Source organism: Anolis carolinensis, chromosome 1 (assembly GCF_035594765.1).
Source record: "Anolis carolinensis isolate JA03-04 chromosome 1, rAnoCar3.1.pri, whole genome shotgun sequence".
Lineage (NCBI taxonomy): Eukaryota > Metazoa > Chordata > Lepidosauria > Squamata > Dactyloidae > Anolis > Anolis carolinensis.
The window spans coordinates 101,815,188-101,840,327 of NC_085841.1; the positions used below are offsets into that span (position 1 = coordinate 101,815,188).

General features: G+C 42.6%; 1 protein-coding gene across 2 annotated transcripts in view; it reads left to right on the top strand.

Annotated features, from left to right (window-relative positions):
* scml4 (Scm polycomb group protein like 4) overlaps positions 1–25,140 on the top strand; it is a 125,291-nt gene that overhangs the window by 69,622 nt on the left and 30,529 nt on the right. For both annotated transcript variants that reach the window (XM_008120805.3, XM_008120802.3), the window contains exons 3-5: positions 6,428–6,557; positions 8,595–8,795; positions 12,966–13,157. In XM_008120805.3, the coding sequence (XP_008119012.1) occupies positions 6,428–6,557; positions 8,595–8,795; positions 12,966–13,157 (523 nt within the window). The remainder of the gene's footprint in view (positions 1–6,427; positions 6,558–8,594; positions 8,796–12,965; positions 13,158–25,140) is intronic.

Here is a 25,140-nt window from a genome sequence, read left to right on the forward strand (position 1 = left end):
GCTGAAGAGCCAGTGTTGTCCATAGACACCTCCAAGGTCAAGTAGCCAGCATGACTGCATGGAGCACCATTACCTTCCCGCCGGAGCGGTACCTATTGATCTACTCACATTGGCATGTTTTCGAACCGCTAGGTTAGCAGGAGCTGGAGCTAACAGCGGCCGCTCACGCCGCTCCCGGGGTTTGAACCTGGGACCTTTTGATCTCCAGCTCAGTGCTTTAACGCACTTCACCACCGGGGCTCCCTGACATTAGCTAGTAAGCGTAAATGTGCCTTGGCAAAGTCCAAGGCTCATCAGCACACTATTACCAGTGACCTGTGACACAGCTTCACAATTCACTACTAATTTATTATTACTAGCTTTGCCCGGCCACGCGTTGCTGTGGCTTATGGGAATCGTTTGTTGGCCAGGTGGAATAGCAGTGAATAGCCTTGCAGCCTCAAAGCCTGGCTGTTTTCTGGAGTAGCTGGAGTAGCACCCTTGATCAAAGAGCTGCTTTGAAGTCTGGCTACTTCCTTTGTAGGGGAATCATTGTTTGGCCATCTTGAATTGCACTGAATAGTCTTGCAGCTTAAAAGCCTGGCCGCTTTCTACATAAGGCATCCTTGCTAGGCCAGGTTGAATGGGATAGAGTAGCCCTGTGGCTTCAAAGCCTGGGGGTTTTTCACCTAGGGGATATCTTGGTTGGCCAGGTTGAAAAGCACTGAATAGCCTTGCTGTTTGTAAGCCTGGCCGATTCCTACCTTGTGGAATCCTTGGTTGGCCAGTTTGAATAGCAATTAATAGTCTCGGTGTGGCAAGTATGAATGCTGCAGTTAGCCACCTTGATTAGCATTTAATGGTCTTGCAGCTTCAAAGACTGGCTGCTTCCTGCCTGGGGGAATCCTTTGTTGGGAGGTGTTAGCTAGCCCTGATTGTTTCCTTTCTGGAATTCCTGATCAGTGTTAGATTTACTATTGTGCCAAACCTCCACAGGGGTGGTGGACCGATTAAGATGGTCCACCCCAGGAGACTTATGGATCCGGACGGATTCCTGATGTCTCTTGGGGAACTTCCTGTCATGTCAGCTGACAATCCTGTGGAGACCCTGGTTGATCTCTATAACACCGAGATGGCCAGGGCTCTTGACACGATCGCCCCTGAACGTCCGCTCTTGCTCCGCAGAGCCAGGTCAGCTCCTTGGTTCACTAGGGAGCTGGCTTTGATGAAGCGGGCGAGGCGGGGACTAGAGTGCAAGTGGTGAAAGACTTGGAGCCTCACCGACCGAACACGGGCTAGAGCCTCCATTAAGGCCTATTCTGTGGCGTTGCAGGCAGCCAGAAAAGATTTCTTGACTGCCCGCATCGTGTCTGCAACTAATAGACCAGCAGAGTTGTTCCGGATTGTCCGGGAGCTCCTTCATCCTCATGAGGTGGAGGAGCCCCTTGACAACTCAGTCACTCGATGCAGCGAGTTCGCACATCATTTTGCAGATAAAGTCACTCAATTACGCTCTGACTTGGATGCCAGCTTTGATACAGTGCCTGATGAGGTACCTAGAGCATCTGTCAGTTCCATCTTGATGGATTTGTTTCAACCTGTTTGGCCTGATGACGTGGACAAGATCCTTGGAGCGATGAGACCAACCACATGTGCTCTAGATCCTTGCCCTACCTGGCTTATAAAGCTTGCTGGGGGGGGGGGGGGGGGGGTGTTGGTCGACTGGTTTTTGAGGATTATCAATGCCTCACTGGAACAAGGGCATTTTCCATCCAGCCTGAAACAGGCAACTATTAGAACAATTCTAAAAAATGCATCCCTTGATTCCTCTATTCTATTGAACTATTGACCAATTTAAAACCTCCCATTCTTAGGCAAGGTTCTGGAGCAGGTAGTGGCCTCTCAACACCAGGGATTCTTGGATGACACCGATTATCTTGACCCATTCCAGTCTGGCTTCAGGCCTAGTCATGGCACTGAGACTGCTTTGGTCGCCTTGGTGGATGACCTCCGCAGAGAGCTCGACAGGGGGAGTGTGTCCCTGTTGGTTCTCTTAGACATCTCAGCGGCTTTCGATACCATCGACCATGGTATCTTTCTGGGACGGCTCTCCAGCATGGGCCTTGAGGGTACTGCTTTGCAGGGGCTCCAGTCCTTCCTGAGGGCCATACCCAGATGGTGATGCTGGGGGACACCTGTTCGGACCCCTGGCCTTTAATCTGTGGGGTCCCACAAGGTTCCATTCTGTCCCCCATGCTTTTTAATATCTACATGAAACCACTGGGCGAGGTCATCCAGGGTTTTGGAGTTCGGTGCCATCTCTACGCAGATGACACTCAACTCCACTACTCTTTTACACCTACTTCCAAGGAAACCCCTCGGATCCTAGACCAGTGTCTGGCCTCTGTGATGGGTTGGATGAGGGCCAACAGGCTGAAGCTTAATCCTGATAAGACAGAGGTCAGCTGTTCGACCAATCGGGGCATAGGGTGGCTACCTGTGCTTGACGGGGTCACACTCCCCCTGAAGGCGCAGATCCGCAGTTTGGGGGTCCGTCTGGATTCATCGCTGTCACTTGATGCTCAGGTGTCGGCGGTGGCTGGGAGGGCCTTTGCACTTCTAAAGCTAGTGCGCCAACTGCGACCGTACCTCGAGAAGTCTGACTTGACCATGGTGGTCCACGCTCTGGTTACCTCAAAGATGGATTACTGTAATGCACTCTACGTGGGGCTGCCCTTGAAGACGGTCCAGAAACTGCAGTTGGTGCAACGGTTGGCAGCTAGGTTACTAACCGGAGCTGCTTACAGGGAGCGGTCAACCCCCCTGTTCAAGCAGCTCCACTGGCTGCTGATAATATTCCGGGCCCAATTCAAGGTGCAGGTTATTACCTATAAAGCTCTAAATGGTTCAGGACCTGCCTATCTTCGTGACCGCATGGTCCCCTATGAACCCACCTGATCGCTGAGATATTCCGGGGAGGCCCTCCTCTCACTCCCACCCTCCTCACAACTGCGTTTGGTGGGGATGAGAGAGAGGGCCTTCTCAGATGTGGCCCCCGACTCTGGAACTCCCTCCCCAGGGAGATTAGGTTGGCTCCCTCTCTATCTTCCTTCAGGAAACAACTGAAGACTTGGATGTTTCGCCAGGCCTTTGGAGATACAGTCATTAATTAATCAGCCGCAGAGGGTTTTAAAAAAATCTATCCTGCATTTATTACGGTCTTACCATTTATGTGTTTTAAATGCAATTTTTTATCCTTGTATTGTTGTTTTAATTGATATATTGTATTACTGTTTTATCTTTTTATATTGTGATTTGTATTATGTTGCTTATATTTTGTCCGTATGTTGTTTGGGCCACTGCCCCATGTAAGCTGCCCAGAGTCCCCGCGGGGAGATGGTGGCGGGGTATAAATAAAGTTTTTATTATTATTATTATTATTATTATTATTATTATTATTATTATTATTTCCCATTTTCCCTGCTTTCAGAGTGTTACTCTTTATTTACTGTCCTGGTTTTAGAGATTATATTGTTCTGTATTATTATACCACAGTAATTATTACATATTATATTTATAATCTTATATTATCTGCTTAGAACTGGATTATATGAGGCCCCTTCTACACAGCTGTATAAAATCCACACTGGGTTATATGGCAGTATTGACTTAAGATAATCCAGTTCAAAGCAAATACTATGGATTATCTGCCTTGGCATTCTGTGTAATGTAGCTGTGTGGAAGGGCCTTGAGTCTACACTGCCATATAATCCAGTTCAAATCGGATAATGTATTTTATAGGCAGTGTGGATAAGGCCTAAGTGCACTCTGCCTCTGCCCTGGACGCCATTTTGGCTGAAGGAATTGCTAGGACACTAAGGGGGTGGGGCCTAAAGGCAGCGGGGGAGGGGGCTAAAGGTAGCGGAGCTACCTTTCTAATTGGCAGTTAGGGGAAAGAAAGGCTCTTCCTCATCCTCTGTAATTTGGACTATTTTTCTAAGTTTTTTTTATTGAAAGACATAGACTGGATGACTATGCCTTTTGTGGCCAATTTTGGTGTGATTGGGTTCAGTGGATTTGTTGTTTACTCCATAGTAAAACGCCACATTACATTTGTATATATATAGATGTGTTTTCTAACTTGCTGAATTTCTTTTGAAAATGAAATGTAACATAAGTTTTAAAATGGCTACAAATGCTACGATGGAGTGGTAGAGAGAGCAGCAAAACCTGTTGTCTCCTAAGATGCTCTGAGGGTTGGGGGATGGGGACATGTTAGTTTTTCTCATAGTGTTGCCTTTCCTTGCAATTACTGCAAACCGCTCTGAAAAAAATCCTTATGCACAGTTAATTAATTTGGGCCAAAAGCACAAAGATGGTTCTGGCCATTGACTTAACATGGTTAATGAAAATAGGAGATAAAACTTCCAGATCTCCTTGCAGGAGAGTGGAGGCATGAGTGACACATAGCTTGTACACATCACTCTAAATCAGTGGTTCTCAACCCGTGGGTCCCCAAATGTTTTGGCCTTCAGTTCCCAGAAATCCCAACAGTTGGTAAACTGGCTGGGATTTCTGGGAATTGTAGGCCAAAACACCTGGGGACCCATAGGTTGAGAACCACTGCTCTAAACCATAGTTTAGTATTACATATGAATGGAAAGAAAGGGAATGGGAGATGCCTTTGACTAGAAGGGCATAGAATATCATATAGTCTGGGATCTATTGTGATGGATATAGATTACCTCTACGGTAATTTTACTGAGCACTATAAGCAGGTACTTGTTTTTACTAGAATTATTTTGAAGCTCATATGATTTATTTTTAGAGTATGCAGAGGCAAAACATGTTTTAGAAGTTTTGTTTTTGGAATACTTGCACACCTCACTTCCTCATAATAGTGCTTCACCCTGAACTGTCAAAGCCCATTGACTTCAAACCACCTAAATATTCTGTTTATTGTTGTTTTTTGTTTACTATAGTATTCAGAGATTATTTTTTCTATTAATGTCCAGTTTGTGTATAAGAGAGCATCTGGACAACATTTCATTTTCAAAAATGTGACAGGAGCTGCATGTAGTTATTCTGTAGCATCATTAATTTTCCCATTTGCCATAAATGGAGAAGGAGAATTAATTGCTTTTTGAATGTTTTAAGCTGAATATGGAATTCACTTTCACAAATGTGAGAAGTTCAGTCAATGCTGTGATGTAGCTTTTAACCTGAGAAGAAAGGAGATCAAATATCTCGCGCGAACTATGAAATAACTAATTGACATTTGATTACAGAAACATTCGCTTTTCTAGCAGGAATAATGACACCCAGACAGAGGTAAAATGGGGGCATTGCCCCCATCAAATAAGAATTATGCCATTCCCTGTGAAATTTCCTTTCAGTATTCAAAGTTCTAGCATTAAAATAACTAAACATTTCAGCTTTGTAGGCAGACAAAGAAAGGAAGTAAGCTATAAAGGGAATGCAAACAGAGAATATGAGAGTTCTGGTTGTGAACTATTTTCACTGTCTCCCTTTCGGCAATGCTAGAACTGAAGGAAAACTTTATTTTCTAGGAACAGAAGTAAAATTTTATTTGTAAGGACTACTTTTTAATTGGAGTACAATGTTATCATGTTGTCCTCCCCCCCACCATCCCCGGCCTCAATAGACAGCTACACATTAATGCTAATGTGATTTTATGTACATAGCATCCATTTGCCCATTTTTGGGCATGTAGGTGTCTTGTAGAGATATACATGAGACAATTTTTAGAGGATAATATCAAGGAGCTTAGGCACCAGAACAGACATGGGCAAACTTTGGCCCTCCAGGTGTTTTGGACTTCCACAATTCCTAACAGGCTGGTAAGTTGCTGAGATTTCTAGGAATTGAAGTCCAAAACACTTGGAGGGCCAAAGTTTGCCCATGCCTGCATTAGGGGCTATATACATACTGTTCCAGATTTGAATTAGGTTGAAGTGGGAATTTTATAACATAGGGTTTGGGGTTTTGTTAATTTCCAATGTATATACAGTAGAGTCTCACTTATCCAACATAAATGGGCCAGCAGAACATTGGATAAGCAAATATGTTGGATAATAAGGAGAGATTAAGGAGAAGCCTATTACACATCAAATTAGGTTATGATTTTACAAATGGTTGAATCCTGTGAATACAGAATCCATTATTATGGAGAGCTAACTGTAGATTGATAGTACCTTACCATGATGTAAATCACTATTGGATGAATTTCATAATACTTTGCACCTTAGAGTGTAAAATGTTGATGCATAATGCATGTTCTATTTTCATATGACACATTAATGGGTCTGCAAAGAATGTAATACTATAGCAATTTGCTGAATGTGGGAGCTCAAAGAGCTCAGAGATGTAGTATAATAGAACTGATTCTGTATGTGTTTTCATTACTTAAATTGGTTTTCTTTTCCAGCTGAAAACTCGTGTTCTAATGACTCCTTTAGCAATCTCCCCACCAAGAAGCACTCCAGAACCCGATATTAGTTCAATCCCACAGGATGCAGCTACAATACCCAATTCAGCAGCCCCACAAGCCCTCACAGGTAGGTGGAATTGATAATCCCTCAACATGAGGATTTTTGTAAAGAAATGTGCATTTATTTAGGGGGCTTCTCTCCCATCCTTCACCACTTCCCAATGTAATGTTACAAAAGCAAGTTTTATCTTTTAAAATGCAGTGTCTTGTTGTTCAACTGGATAAAGTCAGTTTATCCATTTGAGTCCTGCAAATCTATCCAGATTCCCTTTTCTTTCTCCTTTCCAGTCTCAGTTTCAATTTAAAGTTACCTAAGCTGTATAGGGTAAAGCAGCATCTCTGCACACATAAAGAAAACACATACTGAATTAGGAAACTTCATGTTCTGGGTGTAAGGTAAAATCTGTCCCGTTTCATATTAATCAATTTGTCACCAGACCTTTGTAATGCTGTTTGTGTTCTTCGTTCATGCTTGTAATGGTTTCCTCTTGTTTGTTTGTATGGCCTTTTGATGGCTTGAAGTGCTATGTAATGCTAAGTATTATTGCCATTATAGTCCTATTTACTCAGAATAGATTGCTATGAGTCTTTTTATTGTTCTGCCTGAGTGGCTGCTAACACTTCAAGCACTAGATATTCATTATGGCGATGCGAACGGTACATTATCCTGAACACAGCCATCATCTACGTCCTTTGCTCTCTTATAATTTCTTTTGTCACCTATCTGATTTCTGTCACAGGGTAATGCTATACGTCCTGAGCAATGACAACTCTGGCACGCTTGCAGCCAGCAATAATAATGTGTCTTATTTTAGACTGATTTAGACCATGTCTATGATAAGCAAACAAACATACTCACCAACAAGCCCCAGAAATGTAGTATCTTTGTTAGCCCTCTTTTTTTTTTAAAGGAGATCAGTTCCAATGTTAAACAATGGTGCTATAAACCATTTCCATGATTGTGCATCAACATGTAAGAAGGTAGATTGATGTACGTCTTTTTTTAATCAGTGTCCTCTGTTGAAAATTTGAGCATGGAGGATGTGGAATATAAGGCAGACGGAAACAAAATCTCTTAAACTGGCTCCTATGAAGAATAAAGGAGCATCCAAGGAGAGCTAACAAATAACAACAAGATCAAAATGGCACTTACTCAACAGGAGTCCAATCTTGACTTTTACTTGAGAGCTTCATTTTAATACACTCTTAGAAATGTGGACTCCTAGAATTATCTTTTCTTAACTTGAACTTCCGAAAAAGCCTCCACTCCATATTATGTTGCATGAAAACTGGAGCAAACCACTGGGATTTTGAAAACAAAGATACATTCTGGACAGGCCTGTAGAGAGGGGGGGGGGTTAGGGGTTCAAACCCCCCCTGAAATTTTTCAGGTTAAAAAAAAAAACCTGGTTAACTCATGAATTTTAACTGGTTAACCAAATCCACATGCTAAGTCTATGAGACGCAAAACATTAAGAGTCCCTCCAGGCACTATGTCAAGCAGATATTGACAGGTCTGAACCCGGGGGAGGGGGTGCTAGGGGTTCAAACCCCCCCCCCTGAAATTTTCAAAACCCCTCCCGAATTTTTTTTTCTGGCTATGGCCCTGATTCTGGACTACCCCTTGAAATACATCATCACAGAATTTCACAGTGGCTTTCGTTTCTTTGGAAATACATATTGCTTAGCTTATTTGTGCCTTTTTTCTACCAACCTCACAACCCCTGAGGATGCCTGCCATAGATGCAGGTGAAATGTCAGGAGAGAAAACTTCTGGACCATAGCCAATACAACCCGGAAAATGCACAACTCCTCAGTGATTCTGACCATGAAAGCTTTTGACAACACAAAGCACTGTATTCCTTCATAGGTTATGTTTTGGGAGCCACATGTCAGCAGTGTATGGAGTGAAAGCCAGTAGCATATTGCATAGAAAAAAGTAACATATTTCTGATACTCATCATTTGCTTTTATTCTGACAGTTTTCTGACACTGTTTGCTTCCCCCCCCCCCCATTCTGATGCAGCCACATATAAAAGTGATTTAATTTTGTGAAGAATTTCAATGGACCTCTTTTGATAACAGCATTTTTTCCTGTCCACAGTGTGCATTTACGTCAACAAACAAGCCAACGTGGGGCCCTACCTCGAGCGGAAGAAAGTGCAGCAACTGCCGGACCACTTTGGACCTGAACGGCCTTCCATGGTGCTGCAACAGGCAGTCCAGGCCTGCATTGATTGTGCCCACCAGCAAAAGTCAGTCTTCTCACTTGTCAAGCAGGGCTATGGAGGTGAAATAGTGTCAGGTAAAAGAGTGGGACAGTCGTTTGCAATGAAATCACCTCTGTTTAGAACAGGAAAAAAGGCCATGGGACTTGAAATGACATGCCCTCCCAGTGTCTCCACATTCAGGTTTCTCTCTCCTGTTCTACTTTCCCCCTTTATTTACAGATTACTTCAGTTACAACATACTCATCTTAATTTGCAAAGCAATTTGCACTTACTTGTTTAGTAGCGGGGATGGAGAAGAGGGGCAGGATCTTGTCCTTCTCAGTAGGGTGTGTGTGTTCTCCTACATTAAGACCTTGTGCTATGTTAATCACATTATAATGTTGCTTGACCACCTGTATTTCTGCCCATGATGTTAGAGAGTACAAAGTGGTGCTTCATTATATGTATTTCTTTCCATAAAAAGGAGCAAATTAATAATAAACTGAGGGTTTTGCTTCAGATGTTGAATTATAATCTGTTTTGCATTTTTTCCTGCCTCTTTTGAAAACATCTGTGGGGCATGAGCTGGTATTCAAACACTGGAAATACTTTTCTAGGCATGTATACCAAGTTTCAAGTTTTGCCATCTTAAAATTTTAAAATGCATTGCATAATGTTTCACTTCTTTGGAGATCAAACTCAGGAAATACAGCACACTAACTTGCAGTCTAATATATTAGCCTTCATGAAACAGGTTGCCTTGCACTTTATTCTTTGTTTTTGGAATATGACAGTCAAATAAGTTTTTCATTATGTCTTGTATCAAATTCTATTCCCAAGTCTTAATATTCATGGTATCATTGCATTCAAATCAACAGACACAGAAATGGAGTGCCAAATGGGAAATTAATGTCACCAACTCATCAGTTAGGACAGCATCACTGTGTTTCAGAGCTTAGAAATAATTAATTAAAATTATTTGTTACCCCTAATTTTTTAAAAAATTCAAATTCGATTAAAAACATCTATATTTTTATCATTGACCCTGAATGACATTAACTTTGGGCAGCAATTAAGATTTCTCATTATTTTAATTCATTGCAGGGTGTTTTTAGTAACTGTAATTTTTAAAAAGAAAGTAATAATTCAGTGAATAAATTAACAAATTAATTTTATATTTTCTTCTGTTCTATTTTAACAAATTCTTAAAAATCTAACCTTAGTAGGCTAGTGGCAAAGTGCCTCAAAGTTCAGCTTTCTCCAGAGCAGTTGTGAAACTTGGAGCTCCATCAGAAGGCAAAGACATTTCTCAAGCTCCTCTGTTATCCCTGTCTAGCCTTTCATTTATTTCTTTTTTTATAAGAAAGTGAAGTGATGATTCACAACCAAATAGATAATTAAATGAAGTAACACCACTTAAGGCAGTTCTGAACAGGCATTCCTCTTCCAGTGCATATACTTAAACATAAATCTAATTGTTAGGAGGTGTATTTTTCCATCCACTGCATTTCTATTTGATCTCATTGTTAGTATTTCTCTCTCTGCATCCTGGTGTCTCCCTACCTGCCAGCTGTTAACATGTTCTGTACCTGATAAAGTTAACTCTGATCCATAAAAGGTTTTGCCATAATAAATCTGCTAATCTTTAAGGCACCACATTACTTTTTCTCATTTTGAAGTTCTCACAGCTTTGCGGTGGATGGAACAAGATACCTGCTCAAATCTTTTGGCTTGGGATCACATTCCAGTCAAAGAATCAAAATATTCTGTACAAGGCCAGGATACTATTTTTAATTTCCTGATGTGCTTTTATGCAGGCAAAAGAGAGAGAGAAGTGAAAAGGTGACATTGTGATAAATTTCCATCAGTTTTTGGCAACTTTCTGGAAAGGAGACCCTCCTCTGTTTATTGGGGCTCTCTATATAAACTGGGAAGCTCATTTTTCAGCATTCTGGATCATCTTCAGAGCCTCTGTTTGCAGAGAAGTCTCCCCCCTTTAGAAAGTCATTCTCTACCTAAGGGGAACGATGGAAGTACAAAAAGATCAAAGGTGGGACCAGCTGATACCGCCTCACATATTTATTCTGTAATATATGAAATAGAGCTATGGCCTCCTATGTCTTTACAGATTTTTTAAAAAAATGACCCACAAAATGTAGTTCAACATTACTTGGAAATATAAAGAACAAATGCGTTTAATGATCTGTATATCCTGGTAAGGATGGTTCTGAAGAAACTTGTTTCAGCTGCAGTAAGAATACTGTTTCTGCTGCTTTGCTGGGACTCACCATGCTGTGCAACCCCAAGCTTTTTCCTGCTGTGTAACATTTAATTATATCCTATTTTCACATTAATTCCCCCTTGAGGCACTCTGTTCCCAGTTTGCACCCCTATTCAAAGAAACAAAAGGCTGCACTTGTTCAAGAAATTGCTTGTGCCGATTCCTGAAAGCATGCCAAGCAGTTATGCCCAATAAAGGTTCATTCTTTTCTTCTTGTATGGGCATGATTGAATTGCTATTAATTTAAATAAGTAGATAGCCTTGTGGGTTCATGAATTAGATTTATTTGGCTTGGGTTCTCTTCTCTCTTTAGATTTTAGCTGAAGCGCCAATAAGCACATTATTGAGATTCCCGGTTTTCTTGCCAAAAATATAAAGCACATAGATGGCCACTACTAACCGTGGCCTGAGAGATATTGGTTGGACTGCAACTTCTATCCAATCTAAACAGACACAATTGACTTCTATAGGCCTACAACAATACAGACAATAGGCTGTAGCTCCGCTGCATGATGAGTTGGTTACCATTGAGATCTGGGCCCAAACATTTGAATGCATATAACACATTACCTAATATATTTATTCATTTACTGTATTTATATACTGCTTTTCTCACCTCCTCTCTGATGCCTGCAGCCAGTGGTGAAGAAAGATAAATGAAAACATCTAGCTCTCAGTACACTTGGTTTTCATACATTGAATGTAGATCTTGTTCTTCTCTGTAAGATTTTCGCTTCCCCCTAATCCATTGTATTTCCCTTCACAATATCCTAAAAGCACCAGATCCTGTCTGACATTGAAAGCTATGCAGCCATCAGCACTTGGATGGGACGAATACAGGTGCTGTAGGCCCTTTTTCAGGGGATGGAACTGGCAAAGCTACCTCTGAGAATTCATTGTCTAAAAAAATTCTATGAAATTCATGGGGTCACCATAAACAAGCAGGCAGTTTGAAGGCACATGGACATACATATTTTAAAATATTTCAGATGTGATCATGTGAATTAGTCTTATGTACCAGACTGGCAGAATGCCATGCCCAGAGTATAGTTTTCCTCTAAGTCTTGTAAATTGGTTTAACTCAGCACATAGAGGAAAATTTGCAACCAAGTTTGTATGTGCCCTTGGATATGATCAAACTGTACCCTTGAAGGAAATTCACCATTTTCTCTTTTGTGAACTATTTAGAGCTAGGATGGACTGGTGTATTAGTTTCAAGAACAAACATTCCTCCCTGAGACAACAATGGGTTGCTTTAACTACCCTTTGCAACAACGCAATAAATGCTTGGTTATCCTCCAAGACTCCCAAATAGACCACTATTATTTTTGAATAAAACAAGGCATGTCACCATCATTCCAAAAGATAATTGAGCTTCTTGGAGATTTCCAGGCATGTGATTCTCCCGTTTTAAAGGTGAAATGTTTGTTTGTGTGAGTTTCTGGGGCCTCCAGGAGCAGCAAAATGGGATGCGTGAGAGCATGTGTCTCCATGTGTCATATTTTGCTCATTTCTAGTTTAGAGAAACAAAATGAAGCATCTCTGCTACTATCATGTATGGAGTTCCCAGTGGCTCAATGGGTTAAACTCTTGTGCTGGTAGGACTGCTGACCTGAAGGTGGCCAGTTCAAATCCGGGGAGAGCATGGATGAGCTCCCTCTGTCAGCTCCAGCTTCTCCTGCGGGATTTGAGAGAAGCCTCCCACAAGGATGGTAAAAACATCAAAAACATCTGGGCGTCTCCTGGGTAACCTTCTTGCAGACGGCCAATTATCTCACACCAGAAGCGACTTGGTGTTTCTCAAGTTGCTGATAAGAAAAAAAAAAAATCAGTGTATTTATATAGTAGATAGTCCAGAGACCAAGAGGTCACATATGTTCAAAAGTTTCATCATAAGACCAAAGGGACAGCATCCAATAAGACAAACTAAGTTTGCTTTAGAATGGTGCAATGTTCCTGATTCCTGTCTTTTTTTTCCATCCAGTTTCTGCTTCTTTTGATGGGAAACAACATCTATTGAGCCTTCCGGTGGTGAACAGCATTGGTTATGTTTTGCGGTTCCTCAAAAAGCTTTGCCGTAGCTTACTGTGTGACAATCTTTTCAGCAACCAGCCTTTCCCACAATACAGCACTTCTGAAAACCCTGAAGAATATGAAAATGGACGAATGGAATCAGGTAGAATTTAACAGTTCTTGAATTATACAACTGTAGATACTCTCTAAAATTGACATTCATTTTTATCATGCAAGTTTATGGGTGTTACCAATGATGCCCAAATTTATGCAGCGAAGGCAATCTGATATCATGTCTTTTTAACTATAAAATACCAATAAAACGAACTAGTTTTGATTAGACTAACTAGATACTCCATGCTGTTCCCCAGATCTTAGTCAAACTCCACAGTTGCTTTTAGTCCTACAAATGTCTACACGTCTTACCTGTATGTTTCCCCACTAAAGTTTTTCAGTGGCCATTATTCTGCATAGTGGTTTTAGGACTCTTCTGCGTGGTCATTCTGGAATACACACCTATGGTATCTCCTGCGTCCACGCAGCTGTTCTGGATGATCTCTTGCAAAGCTTTGCCTAATTGAGGACTCCAGCCCCTCCCCTCCCCATTAGTAATAAAGCCAGGCTGTGGGGCTTGAGGCCTTAGTTCCTTTCATCCGCGAAAGCAGCTACATCAGATTGCATCTCCTCTTTATGGACTTTGAATTAGGACTCCTGGTTTATTCTTTGGACTTTTGTTTGGATTTCGCTTATTCTTAAGGCCAGTATGGCTGCTAGTGCAGCCCTCAAACGTATGGGGTGTAGGGGGAAACTGCCCCAGGGAGACCCCCATCCCCTTTGTGTTTTGTGCCACCGAGGAAACCACTCGGTTGCCTCTCACACTTCTGTCGCGCCTATTGAGGTGCAGGCTTCTTTACATACAGCCCTTGCGGCTGCAGATATACCTTCTCCCTCTGCAGTGGCTGCTCAGGGAAGAAAATATCCAAAAGACTATCCGTCTACACAGCAGAGTGGCTGGTATTACTTGCCCAATCCTCCAGTACAAAAATTTTATCCTTATAATTTTGGAACTGCCTTTCCATACCCTAACCAGTTTACTAATTTTTCTGGTCCTCAAGTTTCTAAGGTACAGGATGATGATTTTGTTTCAGACTCTGATTCTTCTATTGATGATGAGGATACTTTAACACAGGGTTGTACTTCCTCAGTTGCTACTACGGAGGATTCCTCCTCATTTTCTTCTTTGATTTTGCGTTTGGTTCATTCTCTGCAATTGCCTGCGGTGTCTGTGTCTGATGACCAAGTTGATGACCTGTTGTTTTCTCCTGACCAACAAAAGGATCAAGTGCCTAGCACTCCGCTTCCTGCACTTCATTATCTATTGAAACTAACAGAGACTCAATCTGCCCCCCCCCATCTTCTGTGCCTGCTGTATCCAAAAAGTTTGATTCTCTATATCGTATAGATACTTCCTCAGCACAGTGGTTAACAAGGCCTACGAAACCTACTTCTGTTGTGGTGAAGGTGGTGCAGCTTATAAAAATCTAAGAAGTTGCAATCTACTCCACCAGATAAAGAGGGCAAGAAGATGGATGGTTATGGGGAAAAGGTGCACTCTGCTGCCAGTTTAATTACTCGTACGGCTCATTATCAGGCCTATATGGCAGCCTATCAGTCTTACCTATGGGACACGTTAACACCCTATGTAGATATGATCCCGCCAGAGCATCAGCAACTGGCTAGGACTCTTCACCAAGAGGGAATCACTTTGGCACTTCATCAAAGGGACTTGGCTAAACATGGGGCTGACACAGCGGGAAGGATGTTTGCAGCCGCAACAGCTATTTGCCGCCATGCCTGGCTAAGGTCTTCTATGTTATCTGAAGAGGGCAGAGCCATGGCAGAGGAACTCCCAATGTTGGAAAACAATCTATTTCATCCTGACACAGATGCTGAGTTAGAAAGTATGCAGAAGCTCAAGAAAGCAGTGCAGAAGTTTGGGTTTTCACAGCAATCTAAGTATCAGCCTAGATTTCAGTGGCCAACCCCCCAACCACTTTACCGCCAGCATTTATGGCCTACTTTCTTTAGGCATTCTCAGGGCCAGAATCCTAGATTTTCAGTCCCTGGTAGACGTAATTCCTCAACCAAGGGACATCAGTCCACTAAAGGGAAGCAACAGGACCAAGGCCGGCATTGTTTTTGACAACCCTATACCTTCTTCTGTTGGTGATGGGAAGCCTCCTCCTTCACTGGGTGAACCTTGCACCTCTTCTGTTCTATCTCCCTCCCCTGTCTTTGGAGATCGGTTAGCTCCATTTTTTGAAGCCTGGCGTACTATTACGTCAGACGCTTGGGTGTTAGAAATTGTGAAACATGGTTATGCCATTGAGTTTTTTGAACAACCCCCAGTGAGAACTGTTCGAGTTACCCCTCACTCTTCTGCTCTTTGGCAAGTTCTTACTTTACTTCAGAAAGAGGCTATAGAACCTTTATTGCCCACTATGTTTCCTTTTTCTAGCTTTTTTTTTAGTTTCTAAAAAGGATGGAGGTCTCCGTCCTATTTTGGATCTAAGAGGGCTGAATGCATACATTATTTATTGTCATTTTCGGATGGTGACTTTATCAACCATCCTCCCCCTTTTGCCCAGCAATGCTTGGTTTGCAAGCATCAATCTTAAAGATGCTTATTTTCATGTGGCAATTAGACGCCAAGACCATAGGTTTTTGTCCTTTATGACTAATGGCCAAGCTTTTTGTTTTTGCGTTCTCCCCTTTGGCATCTCTACAGCTCCCAGGGTGTTTACCAAGGTAATGGCGGTGGTGGCAGCTCACCTTAGAGAACATGGTGTAGTGGTCTATCCCTACATTGATGAGATTGGTTACTGATCGCTAAAACATGTGACCAGTTACAGAGCAATATTCAGTTTACTTTGTCGTTATTACAGAAATTGGGCTTTATTATCAACAAGAACAAGTCTCATCTTCAACCCTGCCAAACTACTCAATTTATTGGGGCTGTCTTGGACTCCCGTCAGGCAAGAGCGTATCTTCCAGACGACATATTCCGGAATCTTCGTACTCTGGCTCTTCGAGTAATAACAAAGGCGCCTTTTTGGGCCAGGGACATTCAGTGCCTTCTCGGGCATATGGCCTCCACTACGGGAGTGACTCCATTTGCTCGACTTCATCTTCGACCACTTCAAATATGGTTCATCAGGACATTTCATCCCTTACAAAACAGCCCCAAAAGGTGTTTGCTAATCCCTGCAGCTATTCGTCACTCTCTACAGTGGTGGATTCACCGATCCAACCTATGCATTGGATTTCCATTTCGTCTCCCCAAGCCTTCGATGCTGCTGGCAACTGATGCTTCACTAACAGGTTGGGGAGCTCATCTAGGCAACCATACAGCTCATGGTGCCTGGACCATAGCAGAGGGAGACAGGCACATCAACTATCTGGAGCTGCTAGCAGTAGAAAGGGCACTTCACGCTTTCAGTCATCTAATCCAAGGACACATTGTGCAACTCACCAACAACAACACTACTGTCGTCTTTTATGTCAACAAACAAGGAGGCACATGATCTCGAGCTTTGGTATCCCTTACTCTCAGGATCTGGAATTGGTGCATAGCCAGGAATGTAACCATCGTGGCTGTCCATGTCCCACGCGATGAGAATTCTCTAGCAGACACTCTCAGTCGGAAAACTTATGCAGATCAAGAGTAGTCCTTTCATCCTGCTCAGGCACAATCACTTTTCCATATATGGCACACCCCTTTAGTGCACCTTTTTACTTCCCCTTCCAAGACAAAATGCCAGTTTTTACGGCTCGTGACTCCCTCGGCATCAGCAGCCAGGGTGTTTAGGGGACGCTTTCCTCCTGGACTGGACATCAGTGCCCCTGTATATTTTCCCACCACTTCCTCTGTTGTCCAGGGTAATTGCTCGTTTGCAAACAGAGCAGGTCAGCTGTATTCTGATAATGTTGTGGTGGCCTCATCAGCCGTGGTTTGCCACACTGCTTCAACTGGCTGACAATGATTATGTTCAGTTGCCACTCAAACCGGACTTGCTGACTTCGGAGTCTGCGTCAGTCCCTTACTACCAAATCACACGTCTCTGACTGATGGCATGGAGGATTCGGTCACATCTCTTCCTCAGCCAGTGAGAATCATTTTGGATCTTGCTCTTCAGCCTACCACCAAGCACTCCTATATTTATAAGTGCATCCTTTCTGTAATTTTGCTCAACAACAGGGAGTTTAACCGTTGTTAGCACCTACTTCTGTTCTCCAGTTTTTGATGTCTCTGTCTGATTCAGGACTATCTTTGTCATCACTCAAAGTTTATTTGTCTGCCATAGCCTCATAGCCTAGGAATGTTACTTACCCTCTCCCTTTGCTGACCCGCTAGTGAGAAGGCTTTTTGCAGGGCTTTAGGAACTTTCAGCTGCAAGTTTGTCCTGTCCCTCCTTCCTGTAAATTGGAAATTGTCCTTTCAGCTCTAGTAAAACCTCCCTTCGAACCTATGGCCACTGCAGAGATGCGTTACCTTTCCTGGAAAACGGCTTTTTTGGTGGCAATTACATCTGCTCGTCATGCCAGCGAGCTTACTGCCCTTAGGGTTGATGATCTCAGTTCCACATGTCTCAGTACATTGTGCTACCTGCATTATTTCCAAATCCATCTACACCTCTTGAGCAATCATTGCACCTCCTTGATGTGCGCAGAGCTCTCTCTTTTTATGTCCATCGTACAGCTCCATTGCAAAAATCACCAGAATTGTTTGTCAAGTACCGTGAGGACTCTGTTGACCTTCCAGTTTCCACTCAAAGATTGGCAGCTTGGGTAGTTTCAACAATCTGATTGGCTTATGAGATGGCAGGACTGGACTTACCTGCTCAGATCCATGCTCATTCCACCCGAGCAATGGCTGCCTCGACGGCATTTTTGCATGGAGTGCCATTGGATGACATTTGCCATGCGGCCATTTGGTCGACACCCCACACTTTTATTACCCATTATAAATTGGATCTGGCAGCCAAAAGGGATGCAGTTTTTAGAAACGCAATCCTTTTTTCCACACTAGCATGACACCCACCATCCATCACTAAGCTCGCGAGTCTACCACAGGTGTGGATTCCAGAGTGACCACGCAGAAGAAGGTATGGTTGCTTACCTGTAACCGTGTTTCTTCGAGTGGTCACCTCTGGAATTCACACAACCCGCCCGTCCTCCCCACATTTGTCATGCCTAGTGCAACTGCTTTTCGCGGTACGGAACTAAGGTCTCAAGCCCGCAGCCTGGCTTTATTACTAATGGGGAGGGGCAGGGCTGGAGTCCTCAATTAGGCAAAGCTTTGCAAGAGATCATCCGGAACAGCTGTGTGGACACAGGAGATACCACAGGTGTGAATTCAGAGGTGATCACTCGAAGAAACATGGTTACAGGTAAGCAACCATACCTTCTTAACACACACACACATACACACAAACATTCATTTTTTAATTATCATTTATTTGGTTAGATATGTTTGTAACTTTGTACATTGCGAAATATGAATGAAGATGTGCCATGGGGAAGCTACCAAGACCACCTGTTCTTGTGGCACCAATTTGGGTTGATACGCAAACAATTTACAACTGTTCAAAGTACAAAGTAGTAGAAAATATGTTCATGGATTCTACATAAGGTGTCTAATTTGGCCTTCAGAAATGTATTTTAAGACTTGCTACACATATACCTTTTAGCTCTCTATTCCCTGCATTAAGATGGAGGGTATTCTTTCTCTCTCTTCATGCTCTTCCAAACTTGAGTTATGAGGCACTTGCTAGATTGGGAAATCCACCATTTGGGTTCCCTTTACTTTATATGACTTTGCTTTTGTGGGATTTTGGGGCAATGCACTCAGATTATTCTGCTCAGTTGGTTGTGGCCATGCTGGCCAGGGCATTCTGGAAGTTATCCAAAAATAGGTAAGGTTCCCCAGTTCTGTAATCCACAGTCCAGTTGCTTTCGGTGTATCCTTTTGGTTGCTCAAAACAAACAAATAAACTAATGAAGGCAACGCTTATTTGTGATGAGGAAAATATGCAGTCATTTTGTTGCTCAATGATTTTATGGATTATTCTTTCTGCCACCTTCAGATGTGCCAAATATCAACACCTTGTGATACAAGTTGAGTGAAAAAAGAATAAAGTATCTTAATGACATTTACAATTTTGTTCTATCATAAAAAGCTATTAATTCCAAAGACTTTAGGAAAATCCATATAATGGCTAGAATTAATATTCATTTGCATTTCTTGCTGGACTTTAAAGTGATTTTATGAAGAGGTAAGAGAGAGGAACCAACATGGGTTATTTTTTCCCTTATTTAGTCCTGTGGCAGAACTCAATCTTGCCTTTCCTCCTATGATAACTGCAGTGCACACCTCTCGAGTACAGTCAGAATAAATGGGTTTTATGGTTATCAGTAGTCCCGGCTTTGCTTCTGCATTTAATTACCTGCACAAGCCATTTATTGCCTCATATATTCCTCTGCCATGAACATTATCCCTTAAACAATAAATAAAATACTAAGGTCAGATGGAAAGGGGAAATGGGAGATCCATGCAATCCACTCAACCACAGCAAAATTTAATAGAGAACTATTTGCCTGATCTAAAAAGGTTTGTGGAGAGGAGGTCATTATGTTGTCTGAAGCATTTGAAATGAACTGGAATGTGATGATACATGGATTTTTCATATATATTTTTTGATAGCTGTGCTGGAATAAAAAGTGGAGCTGCATTACTATAGCCTCTGTGCCCCTCATTCAAACACTCTTTGACAGTGATTCAGTGAAGGGGACATTACATTAGCATATTACGGTATAATATTTGTAAACATCTACTTTGCACTAAGTAAAAATTGACATTTATTTACTACTTTCAATTCATGACAGCTATCTGGCATTTCCACGGAGCTACGTAGGGACTCTAGTAGAATTTAAACCAGACTAAGCAATTTTAAAAGATTTCCAACCATGTGGTAGTTTGATTTTTTGGCTTTCAGTATATATTCTGAATGTTTACTTTCTGTATTGTATGCAGTCATGCAGTAGATTCCATTTCTACCATTCAGATGCACAGAAGGGCTTAGGCTATGGCTGCCCACACTGCAGATAGGAATGCAAGATCTTCATGCATGAGAGACTCTGTTGCCTAGGTCTTATCCACACTGGCAAAAGCAAAATTTCATTCACCTTGTGCTGATAGAAAAAATGGCATTCCTGAGGATATGAAGTGAATAATAATAATAATAATAATAATATTTTTTTATTTCTTACCCACCTCTCCCTGTGGTTCAAGGAGGGTTACAACATTGCTAAAACACATAATCATCTCAAAACAGTCTATAAAATACACATATACAAATATATTTCTACAATAAACATATTAAAATACACAAAACAAAGATTAAATATAAGACACAAGTTTAACGTTTGTGATTATTATTATTATTATTATTATTATTATTAATAATAATAATAATAATACACCTGGGATGGCAATGTTGCCATCCCAGGTGACAGTCGCATAGATGAAAAACAACAGGAAAAACTCAGCCGCTATCAGGACCTCAAGATTGAACTTCAAAGACTCTGGCAGAAACCAGTGCAGGTGGTCCCGGTGGTGATGGGCACACTGGGTGCCGTGCCAAAAGATCTCAGCCGGCATTTGGAATAGACATTGACAAAATCACCATCTGCCAACTGCAAAAGGCCACCCTACTGGGATCTGCACACATCATCAGAAAATACATCACACAGTCCTAGACACTTGGGAAGTGTTCGACTTGTGGTTTTGCGAAACAAAATCCAGCATATCTATCTAGTTTGCTGTGCCATACAACGTCGTTGTGTTGATAATAATAATACACCTTATATATATTCTGCTTTATCTTCCTGGAGGGACTCAGAGAGGATGACAATATACATATGAGGCAAACATTAAATGCCTTTTACACACAGTGAACAACGACATGCAACACAAAGATAAAGACCTTCCCCTTTTTCCATCTCCAGCATATGGAGGCAATGCTCAGCTCCGGCTCTTGTTCCATGCCAAGGAGCCTCCGATTGTGTTGCTAGCATGTCTGCCAGGGCCGGCCCAAGGAAATTTTCAAGTGTAAGCGAAACAGGATTTTGGTGCCCCCCCCCCCAAAAAAAAACCCAATCACCGAGAAATAAAAGGTAGAAGGTAGAGGTGAATAGAATGGATAAAAGAGTTTACCTTACAACCAGAAGTTTATTAACAACATTATGTTCATATCGTAACATTACATAGAATTAACACCAATCTTGCATTTTAATAAATAAATATTTTAATAAACTTTGCAACAATTTTAATTTTTTTGTTATTTCTAGTCTACAAGTACTACACAAAGGTTTCCTGGTCATGATATCTCTTCAGAAGATTTTTCAGACTTCAGACTAGCTTCAGATCAGTTTTGTTTGGGAGAACGCAGCCCCAGGAGAATAGACACTTCCTTTCTCAGGAAGTGAACTCTTGTCCTTCAGAAGTGCCACGCCAGCGTGGACCATTGTAATGGGTGTAGCAAAGCAGGGGAAATCCAGTCATGAATCAATCAGGGCCAGCTAACACCTCCCAACAAAGTATTCCCATCATCAAAGTCTGGTAAATCCTCTGTTTTCTCACGGCCACAGACGGCAGAAGCACATACCATATCGCAAAGAACACCACTCTGAAAACGGGAATTCCAGACAGGAAACAATCAGGGTCAGCTAACACCTCCCAACAAAAAATTCACTCAGAGAGGAAACAGCCTGGCTGTAAATCTGCAAAGCCATTACATCCTTATCATTTTTCCTAATTGCAGCATTCATACTTGCCTCTAACAGACAAAAAAAATCAGAAATATTGTATATTCACAACCTTTAAGAAATAATATCCCCTGATGGCACAGCATGTGAAAGCGCTGAGCTGCTGAAATTCTGGACCGACAGGCTGCAGCAGGTTTGAATTGGGGGACCAGAGTGAGCCCTCACTGTTAGCCCCAGCTTCTGCCAACCCAGAAGTTCAAAAACATGCAAATGTGAGTGCATCAATAGGTACTGCTCCAGCGGGAAGGTAACATGCAGTCATCCCACATGACCTTGGAGGAGTCTACGGACAAGGCTGGCTCTTTGGCTTAGAAATGGAGATGAGCACCAAACCCCAGAATCAGACATGACTGGACTTAATGTCTGGGGAAAAACATTTACCCTTTAGGGTTGTTGTATGTCTTTCGGGCTGTGTGGCCATGTTCCAGAAGTATTATCTCCTGACGTTTCGCCCACATCTATGGCAGGCATCCTCAGAGGTTGTGAGGTATACCTCACAACCTCTGAGGATGCCTGCCATAGATGTGGGCGAAACGTCAGGAGAGAATACTTCTGGAACATGGCCACACAGCCCGAAAGACATACAACAACCCTGTGATCCCGGCCATGAAAGCCTTCGACAACATGTTTACCCTTTACCTTAACTACCACAAGTTCCTCAATACTTTATTTCCCATACCACCATACTTCGCCACAACAAAGCGTGGTCGGGCACAACTAGTATATATAATATATAATTATTAAAACTATAAATCCCAGCAACTACAACTCCCTACTCAATTAATTAATTAACAAAACATTCAGTCACCAACTACAACTCCCAAAACAAGGGATTAAACATTAAACATGTAGAGTAGAGTTTCACTTATCCAACATAAGTAGGCCGGCAGAACGTTGGATAAGCAAATATGTTGGATAATAAGGAGAGATTAAGAAAAAGCCTATTGAACATCAAAATAGGTTATGATTTTACAAATTAAGCACCAAAATATCATGTTGGACAACAAATTTGACAGAAAAAGTAGTTCCATGCATACTAATGCTATGTAGTAATCACAGTGGAGTCTCACTTATCCAATGTTCTGGATTATCCAACGCATTTTTGTAGTCAATGTTTTCAATATATCGTGAGAGGGCCAGCTAACACCTCCCAACAAAGTATTCCCATCATCAAAGTCTGGTAAATCCTCTGTTTTCTCACGGCCACAGACGGCAGAAGCACATAACATATCGCATAGAACACCACTCTGAAAACAGGGGAATTCCAGACAGGAAACAATCAGGGCCAGCTAACACCTCCCAACAAAAAATTCACTCAGGGAGGAAACAGCCAGGCTTTAAAGCTGCAAGGTCTTTACATCCTTATCATTTTTCCTAATTGCAGCATTCATACTTGCCTCTAACAGACAAAAAAAAACCAATCAGAAATATTGTATATTCACAACCTTTAGGAAATAATATCCCCTGATGGCACAGCGTGTGAAAGCGCTGAGCTGCTGAAATTCTGGACTGAAAGGCCGCAGCAGATTTGAATTGGGGGACCAGAGTGAGCCCTCACTGTTAGCCCCAGCTTCTGCCAACCCAGAAGTTCAAAAACATGCAAATGTGAGTGCATCAATAGGTACTGCTCCAGCGGGAAGGTAACGCCGCTCCATGCAGTCATCCCACATGACCTTGGAGGAGTCTACGGACAAGGCTGGCTCTTTGGCTTAGAAATGGAGATGAGCACCAAACCCCAGAATCAGACATGACTGGACTTAATGTCAGGAGGAAAACATTTACCCTTTAGGGTTGTTGTATGTCTTTCGGGCTGCGTGGCCATGTTCCAGAAGTATTCTCTCCTGACGTTTCGCCCACATCTATGGCAGGCATCCTCTGAGGTTGTGAGGTCTGTTGGAAACTAAGCAAGAGAGGTTTATATATCTGTGGAAGGTCCAGGGTGGGAGAAAGAATTCTTGTCTGTTGGAGGCAAGTGTGAATGTTGCAATTAATCACCTTGATTAGAGTGAAAAGCCTTGCAGCTTCAAGGTCTGGCTGATTCCTACCTGTGGGAATCCTTTGTTGGGAGGTGTTACCTGGTTGTTTCATGTCTGGAATTCCCTTTTTCAGAGTGTGTTTCTTTATTTACTGTCCTGATTTTAGAGTTTTAAAATGATGTTTGCCAGATTTTGTTCATTTTCATGGTTTCCTCCTTTCTGTTGATATTGTCCACTTGCCTCCTCCTTGCCCAATTCTCCCTCCTGGACGCGGCCGCAGGTCGCCAGGGCGAGCCAGGAAGTAAAGGAGGATTGGGCGATCGTCCAGGAAGTAAAGGAGGATTGGGCGATCTCTGCTGTGTGCATGCACACAGCAGGGATCGCCCAATTCTCCCTTCCTAGACGCGGCCGCAGGTCGCCAGGGCGAGCTGCGGCCGCGTCCAGGAAGTAAAGGAGGATTGGGCGATCTCTGCTGTGTGCATGCACACAGCAGGGATCGCCCAATTCTCCCTTCCTAGACGCGGCCGCAGGTCGCCAGGGCGAGCTGCGGCCGCGTCCAGGAACTAAGGGAGAATTGGGCAATCTCTGCTGTGGCGCTATGGGCTGCTGTCGACACCTCGACAGCGCCCCTAGCGGCCAGCGCCCGAGGCCGCCGCGTCAGCAGCCTCATATCTCCAACCGGCCCTGATGTCTGCATATCTACATGGGGCACCCTTTTTGCCTTCCCGTTGAGACAGTGCCTATTAATCTACCTGTATTGCATTAAAACTGGCTGGGTAGGCCTGCATGGAGAGCTAGATCTTCAAATGTGTTTGAAATTATGACAAATCATTTAGATGTTGGAGCTCTTCTGGCAGGTTGTTCCACAGGTCCTCTGAATGACTGTCACCAGCCAGAGTGGTTTTAATTATTTTTAAAAACTTCCTTTTCACTTTGCAGTTCCAGGAAGAAATGTTTCATTCTCATTTTCTCTCTCTCTCTCTCTCTCTCTCTCTCTCTCTCTCTCTCTCTCTCTGTGTGTGTGTCTGGAGAACATGCCCTATGGTCTGGAGAACAAGCCCTATGAGGAGCGGCTTAAAGAGCTGGGCATGTTTAGCCTGCAGAAGAGAAGGCTGAGAGGAGACATGATAGCCATGTACAAATACGTGAAGGGAAGTCATAGGGAGGAGGGAGCAAGCTTGTTTTCTGCTGCCCTGCAGACTAGGACACGGAACAATGGCTTCAAACTACAGGAAAGGAGATTCCACCTGAACATCAGGAAGAACTTCCTCACTGTGAGAGCTG